At 34.8% G+C, this 8331-nt stretch overlaps 1 protein-coding gene across 3 annotated transcripts in view; it reads right to left on the bottom strand.

The window, feature by feature from the left end:
• The window catches only part of LOC118743335 (serine proteinase stubble), a 62110-nt gene that overhangs the window by 3877 nt on the left and 49902 nt on the right, over nt 1-8331 (bottom strand). The window contains exon 1 of one of the 3 annotated variants that reach the window (XM_036475936.1): nt 8202-8320. The exons of the other annotated variants lie outside the window; for them this stretch is intronic. Coding sequence (XP_036331829.1) covers nt 8202-8274 — 73 coding nt within the window. The 5' untranslated portion in view covers nt 8275-8320. Of the gene's footprint in view, nt 1-8201; nt 8321-8331 lie in introns of those variants that run through there. 3 annotated transcript variants of the gene reach the window in all.

The raw sequence follows: 8331 nt of genomic DNA, 5'->3' as shown, positions 1-8331 counted from the left end.
GATCGCCGGCCAAATAACACCAGTGGCAGCAAGAGCCTTTGAATGGGATCAAGCTAGGGGAGGGGGAATAATTAAGGGTGGGCATGTGGTGTCACTATCAAACAGAAAAGGTCACAGCAACCCACAGTCCGACGAGCTAGCTCGTGCTAAAAGCAAGCGTACCCCGTGGCGAACCGAGCATGTGAGTGGATGCAAGCGCAGAGTGAGGCGGTCTTCGCGTTGCAAGCAAGGTAGAAGCGTGGCATCTGGCAACACGTACGTAACAACTGTTTACTCAGATTTTTTAGAACTTTTTCGAGTATTGCAAATTTTTTCCCAACAAAATATATTCGAACATTTTTTTGAATGAAAAAAATGTGTCATGCAGTCAAAAAAAAAAATATTAAAAATCAACGCGATTCTCAAAAAATTTCTAAAATATCTGAGTAAAGGGTGAAAATTTAGCTGAAATATTCTAGATTTTTTATAATAATGAAATTCGGATTTATATGGTGTTATAAATATATAAATACTGGTGTAAATAACAAACATTACATAAATAAAAGAAAAATAGCCAAAATTGAACAAAATGTTGGCGACTTTATCAGCATCAGTATATATTTGTTCGCACATCCATAGGTTCTCGCAAAGCTTAGAATATCTCAGAAGTGAGCTTTGGTTTTATGGATTCTATGGGTTGGTTTCTCCAACTCAACTTATCTCTGTTTAGCCAATTTTTTTGGACTTATTCAAGAATAAGATGAATAAAAAGTAGTCTAACTTTTGACCAACAAATGGCTAAACTAAGTTAAGTTGAGTTGGAGAAACCAGCCCTATGGGTTAAGTTAAGAGGACATTTGACTTTTAATACTTCATAATGTCTACCATTAAAATACAATTGAAGAGTGTCTCAGAGCGTAGTAGAGCAAAGGCATGAGAAAATTTTTACGAGTTTCGTTTTTAAATGCAGATCTCGAGGTGAACTGGTAGATGATAGAGAATATCTAAGGTGGCAAAAATATAATAAGGGACATGACATGAGTTTTTGCTATTTAATGCTTACATATTATCATTTGATGAAAAACAAGAAAGCGCGATTTTATGTAAATTAAAAACATTTTTGTGCAAGGTAATATTCGACACCCGTTAGAGGACACTCGTAATCAAAATACTAGTTCAAGTTGAAAATTTGGGCTACCAGAAATTTCAATGCTCAAAAAAGGTATTTAGTTTAATCTTCGACATAATCTTTAGTTTAAATTTCTAACGATATTTACTTTACATAGCATTGTAAAATATTTTTGGCTTGCGCATGTACCAATAAGTCTAAGGTATGCCTTATTTTAAACAAAAAACAACAACAAAAAAACATCCCCAAGTAGTGAATGCATGCAGACACGCTTAAATACGAGAGTACAAAATTGTGTAAAAGATGATAGTGTTGCGGCTTAAAAGTAGACGTAAATATGCAAGAGTACTCTAGAAAAAAAAACTTACGAGTATATATTAAGGATAGAAGCAATCAAGAAAATTTGGGCACCTTTGCAAGCTACGCTCACCTTGTATCCGCATTAAATGATTGGCATAATGGTTAATTTCCTTATTGCGAGACAGATTATATCGTCGAAGTATTTCGCGTGAACGCTACTTCCTGTTATTTTGTTAGATTAAAGTTAAGTTTTGCACGAACACTCCAATAGCATCAGAAATCTAAATAAGCTTTTTGCTGAAATACCGGCAGAAAAGGACTTGCCACTTAACAGTCTTACCTTTTTCAACGCTGGTATTTACATAAATAGAAATTTATCCGCTTTGATAGTTACTAAACAATAAAAACATGACTATCTTTGACAGCTTACATGAAGCCCTGCATGAATTATGTATACCTACATACAATACCGTTCATTTGGTTTGTAGATTACAAAGCTCTTACGATTAGTGCCTGTGACGAATTTGCCGTAGACGTTTCTTTAATGTTCACTCAACCACAAATTCATATTCGGACACATTAAATTAAATAGATGTCAACGTAACTTGCACTTTCGGTCATTCAAATGGGCGGGCCTTACGCAAATGCGAGGAACATTAAATTATGTGTTAAATAATAAAAAAAAAACTAGAAAGGAGAAATACAAATAATTGGAGTCTTTTTTGGTGAGTATAAAGTTTTCCTTACTGCCACAATTGTATTTTTAAATTAGCGTGTTTATGTAATAAATAAAAAAAAAAAAATAATATTCCACCGCAAACTAAGGAAAGCCGAAAATTGTCACAGAGGTTACGAAACTGTCAGGTTAATTGCAGAGATGGTCAAATTGTTGTGTCATAATAAATTTGCTTGTATAAGTATGTATGTATGCAAGTGCAGGCTGGGTATTTCGTGCTTTAATTTATGTATGAATGCTTAAAAAAATGTTGCCATCTTGATTGGCGTACGACAGGAAGTGACACAAAAATGAAATTCTTCGTACACATCTAAACCACAACCAAGACTTTGCTTGTAGGTATCCCAGAAGCTTCGTTTTGGACTCATTTTAAGCTATAAGCAATTCTAAAGAAATTGTGAAAATCAGGACGATACTCAGCAAACAAATATTCTAGAAAGTATTTCATTCCAAAAATATCCGAAAAATTGAAGCGAAAACATGGAAAGCGCTACCAAGTTTCACTTTAGACTTAAATAAATGCGAAATGTTAAGCCAAATATTAAGCAGCATACTTTATTTTTTTTGTAGATGTTTCCGCTACAATTTTTTTCTTTGTAATTTTTGCTGCGCTTAACATTCGCGATATGCCTGTTTTATAGTCTAAATACATGTTGGTGGCAGCGTTGTTTTATTTATTTAAATTTTGTAATTCTTTTCTCTGCATAGTCACAGTTACAGCCATAAGTTCACACTTCAGTGCCGCAGACAATTTCATTTAGGGTCTCTGTGAAACTTCACCGGGGCGCTTCACCTTCAATGCATTTTAGTTTGTCTCTTGCTTTTCACTTTTTCATCTTCTCGAACTTTATTTCGTCAAGCGTATATGTATATATGTATTCAACAAAAGTCATAAAAAAGAGCGAAAATTCCCAGAAAACTCTAAAGTTCACTCACACACACGAGCACAATCGTCCATTCATTAACCGGAAATTGCAAAGTCGAAGTGAAGAAGAAAGTGAAATTAAAAGATTAAACCGCAAGATTATTGGCGTAAAACAAAAAAAAATATTTGTGAAAACCCAGACACACGAAGGTACTGCCCAAATGTTTATATAAATATATGTATGCACGTCTGGAAAAGTTGTTTCGTAACAGAAATTAGTTCGCTTCCGCTCACAAGTTAGTGATTTTCTATGGAGGGCAGTGACAAAAGGTTTTGGCATAGTTACAACCTAAAATTGGTTTAACAGAGGAAACTACATAAATTTGTTTTTTTTACAAAATATAGGAATGCATTGAAACCCCCCACATGTGCAGAATTATACACTTACATTTGTATCCATTTCTTTTAGCGCACATTTTGGCTAACGAAATAGATCTAGAAGATAATTATACTGCACGACAATAAAAAAAAAACAGTCACAAATTCAGTATGGCAATGAGTAAAGAGGAATGGCTCTAGAATATTGCACCACCTGCCGTTTTGTCCCTAAAAATTCAAAAAATCACAATTTTTTTACAGTGTATTGAAGTTTTCCTAATTTGATCCCAAGTTGATCTGAATATCTCGTATAAGACTACATTTCCCATTAATCTTCACTTTAAAGATCTATAGCAAAATTTTATGGCGCATATTTTTGCGAAACGTTTTAATGCACTAATTCTCACCCGTGTGGGTCGTTTTGACCCTTGTTTTGGGTCAAATCTAATACTAATTGAAAATTCTCTCCCACCTCATGTTAACCTGTTGACCTTTACTTCTAATCACCATATAAATCCAGTATGGCTGCCGTCACAAAATGTAGGATTACATATTTTTTCACAAACCTCAAACAGATGGTCAAATAAAGACGGAACACTATGAAAAATTTTCAAATTTAAAATGACCGCCGCCACAAAATGGCGGATCAAATATCTTTTTTTCAATCTCTTTAATATCAAATGAAAGAGCTTTCCAAGTGGTATTTTTAACCGACTTCCAAAAAAGGAGGAGGTTATCAGTTCGTCGGAATATATATTTTTTTAATTTTTTTATGTATATTTCCTCTTAACTTTAGACGGAAAGGTAGTATCTCAGAGGTGGCCCCATACTAATCTGGTTTAGATCCGATCACTGGATCATGAAATATATATATATATATATATATATATATAGCCAAAATGGCAACTTATTTCATTTTCAGGAAATCCTCTGCAATCTTAGAGTAGCAGACGCTCTTTTGGCTAACTATTACCAACAATTTTAAATGGTGCAGCATAAAGGGCAGTTCGCCCCATTTTTTTGTGTTCGAACTAAGATAGCACCTGGAGAAGGTTGCAGCAAGAACTAGTAATTGTCAGTTTTGCAGACTATTAATAGTTGAATACGATTTGTGTTCCCTCAATTTAAAATGTTGGTAGCGGATGGAGATATATACTAGGATAAATGTACTATAATCAAGTTTTGTTCGGTGAAATTTATTCTTCGAAAATTAGAAAAGTAATGGATTATAAGCTGTTGGTGACTTAATGAAATTTCATATCGATAGTCTCGTGCTATTTTATCTCAACTGGTCGATAGCGATCAATTTATCCTATCTTAAACCCTAATCTCACCTCAATGAAATATCCCTAAATACCGGGCCTCCTGCATAAAAAGTGCGCTTAAGCTCAGATTCAACTCTTGCACTGATGGATTGAGCCTAAGCTAAAGAATTTGTAGTGTCGAGTCTGAGCTAAGCTCAATTTTTATGAATGATGTCCAGTGAGTTTAGTAAAAAGTGGAACAGTCGACTTAGGCACCCAAATTTAGATTAATAATAAGCGAGCTGTATTAAAAAAAATTTAATCGATTGGATGAATAAAAATTTTAATAGAATTGTGGCAAATTTTATCTTATGATTATTCCAGGAAAAAATTGAGAGATTTCAGAATTTCGTATTATATGGAGGCATCACGCTGTTGTGGGTATTTCTTGTTTTCGGATAAATTTTATATACATGAATAAATTATCTTAAAGAGGCATGCTGCTTGAGGATTCCAAAATGTATCTTTTACGGAACTATTTTTGAATTCGCTCATTGGCGATAGAGATTCTTGTCTAAATAGATATGTACAAAGGGGCGTAGCCAGGATTTTTTTTCGGGAGGTTCTGACAAAATATTTCTTTATTTTCACTTTTATTTCAACGTAGTTTGATTAAAAGAAAAATACTAATAAAAATAAACACCCAAAAATTGATGCTGCAGAGAAATGGCTTTGAGTAATTTAAATATTTTGTTTAGTTTTAGCCAGTTGATTGGCGGTAATAATGAAAAGTGGCTTCAAAGTTTCGGTCACAAACCGAGCGAAGCGCATCGCCCCACTGCTATTAGTTCTGTATCATTGCAAATATTCAGAATTGCACTGTAAAATACAATGCGCTTGAATACCTTAGCGATCTATTACAGCAATAAAGAAATAAATTTTTTTGGCATCCAAAATTAGGACCCTCTCTAATTGAGTACTTCTATAACACGCTACGTACAGGCTAGTTAGAGGGAGTTCATCCTAGGCATGGACACTTGACTCAGGATTTTGCAGGATTTTTTTTCCTGAAATAATCCACCATTCAGAAGCCATCTCAGTTAATCTTTTTAACGCTGGAACCTAACTACTAAGTTTTGCTAAGTCAAATATTAGTTAATGGGCTTGGTCTAGTTCATTACCGCCAGTAGCTGTTTCGAAGCTGTTAGATATCTTTGAAGGAGACGTTGCTTAGAGACCCGGCGGAAAACTTTCTCCACAGTGTTTTATTCCGCATAGCTCCATTAACATTTACCAAAATTAAGATTTTTTGGACAACGCCAAAGAGGCTATGGCATAGAAAAGGTGAAGTAAGAAGATCTGTTATGTGGCTACATAGATTTTGATTTACTAAAGTTTGTATTAACAAGGCCGGCAAACTATTTCCAAAAGGTTTTTATTCCTCGGAACCTAGACTGTAAAACCTTGATTTTATAAATCAATTTTGTCAAAATTTTTCAAACCCAGGATGGACGTGTGCCAGACTGCCTTCTATTTTTGCAGGCCATTCAAATCTACTTATAGGGCTGTATTGCGATTTTAACTGCTTTAGTATGCAAACTTTGAAACTGAAAATGCTTTAAGCGCAAAACGTAAAAAACTTTATGTTGGTTTCTTAGTCAAAAACAAAGCCGCTCAACAACAACAGACTCAAGCGAAAAAATGGAAATACTGCGAATCATCGGAAAACTGCTATGGGAAGACACAAACGCAAGCATACAGCGGAATAAAACTAAAAAAGCAGTTAAAGTAGAATGAAATAAAAAAAATTATCCTAAGCTAAGCAGGTGGCAGTTCAGGAAATTATAAACAAATGCAATAAAAACAAAGTAAATACATGTTGAGGAGTAATATGTGGGAGTTATCAGAGCACAACGTCAATACACGGAGCATTGTTGTTATACTTGTTGATCGCCATTGCTTTTATTTATAAAGCGCGCTCACTGTTGGTATTTATTTATTGATATTGTTACCTTTTTCGTTGTTGTTATCGCATGCATTTTCCTTTGTTTTTGTTTTTGATGTTTGGTACTTCGCAAGCACACTTAATTTTACATAAGGAAAATGCTGTGTCTTAATGCCAAAGAAATCGAGTAAAAAGGCATAAAAAGGAGAGTAAGTATGTGGCAATATAGAGTTTAAAATTGGCGCTGCCCAACAGTGAACTGCAGACGTCACTCAGCTGATGGCAGGGGTACTCAAACTTTCTGTGAGTTTTGGGCAAAAAATGGCAAACGATTTGGTAGGCTAGTTTTGGATATTTCATGGATGTGGACTTGAGTTCGAATCGTATTCTGCTAACCCTAATAATATCATAAATATGAATGTTAGTATGTACCTTTGGATATTTGGGCGTGGACCACGCAATAAATACTTAATGCGTTTGATTGAAACTTTGCAAATTGCGAAGTCTACGGCCACTCTTTATTCCAAATAAATATTGGGCATTAATTATATTTCGATTGGTATGGCAACACCTATAAAAAATAAAAAATCAGCTATAAGTCATAAGCAATAAGTCTATGGATACCTTTTTCATATATATCTGCTCATTACAAGGTAAATAGAGATGAGTTTGGATTAGGGGCGTGGCACCTCCCATTTCCCTGATATTTAAAATCAGCTTTAACATAACTAGAAGTGTTACTTTTACGTTAGGCAACGCGAAAGTTCCTATCAGGCAGCGCGAAGCAAAAGGATTTCCACCTGTTTAGTAAATGAATTTCGCATACAGATAGTTTAGGAATTGGGTTTAAAAATAGAGCTTAGATCAATTTAGTCGATATTGTATCACAATTTTTTTTTTTTTGAAAAAACATCCTTCTGCTAAAATCAAAAAAAAAAAACAATGTTCGGGAAAAACTGATGCTAATTTTGGAGTCAATAAAAAGGAAGACCTAAGAATTATATTTGAGCTCGCACAGTTCTCATATGTTAGCAACCAGTATTGTGGACTTACACTTTATCTAATTACTTTATCCTGTTAAACAATTTCACCAGCACTTTCTTTTAAATCACAGCTCAGAGTGGCTAGAGATAGATATGGTTTTTATTTTTATTTTTTCAAAAAGTTTGAGCACATCTGCTGTTACAGTTCAAGCACCCGCAGCCACCTTCAAACAGCTGGCCACGGCTGCGCATGTGCAATGCATTGACTTAAAGAGTGGCAGCACGTTGCATGCACGCTTCCATTGTACTACACAGCTATAAGCATGCATATACATATATACACACATATATAAGTAATTGCTGCAACTGTTGTCATTTTCGAAACTGCACTGCAACACTGAACTGCATTAAATTTATTGCGCAAAATTATTCAACAAAATTATTCAGCGAAATTACATAAGCGCAATTCTTCAGCTATTATAGCATTTTACTAGGCATAAGCGTAGGCATTAAGAATGTCTGTTATGCGATGTTGCAAAATTACTTAAAAGTCATTTACATAATATTTTGTTCGTACTTTGCTTGTCAACTATTTTTTTTTTGTGTGTTGCATATAAGCGTCTCCCCACGTCTTCTACTCACTTGTATTATTCACTTGACCCGCATGCGTATCCTCGGCATCGAGGTCTTTGTCCACACAGCACGACCAGATCATGCCGCCCGAACAGAGATCAACCGGCTTACCGCCGCCCAGCACGCATGAAATGGAGAG

The sequence above is a fragment of the Rhagoletis pomonella genome, unplaced genomic scaffold (genome assembly GCF_013731165.1).
Source record: "Rhagoletis pomonella isolate Grant_MI unplaced genomic scaffold, Rhpom_1.0 Rhpom_scaffold_00007, whole genome shotgun sequence".
NCBI classification, from domain to species: domain Eukaryota; kingdom Metazoa; phylum Arthropoda; class Insecta; order Diptera; family Tephritidae; genus Rhagoletis; species Rhagoletis pomonella.
The sequence above is the reverse complement of the archived record's forward strand: the minus strand, read 5'-3'. Positions and strand labels throughout refer to the sequence as shown.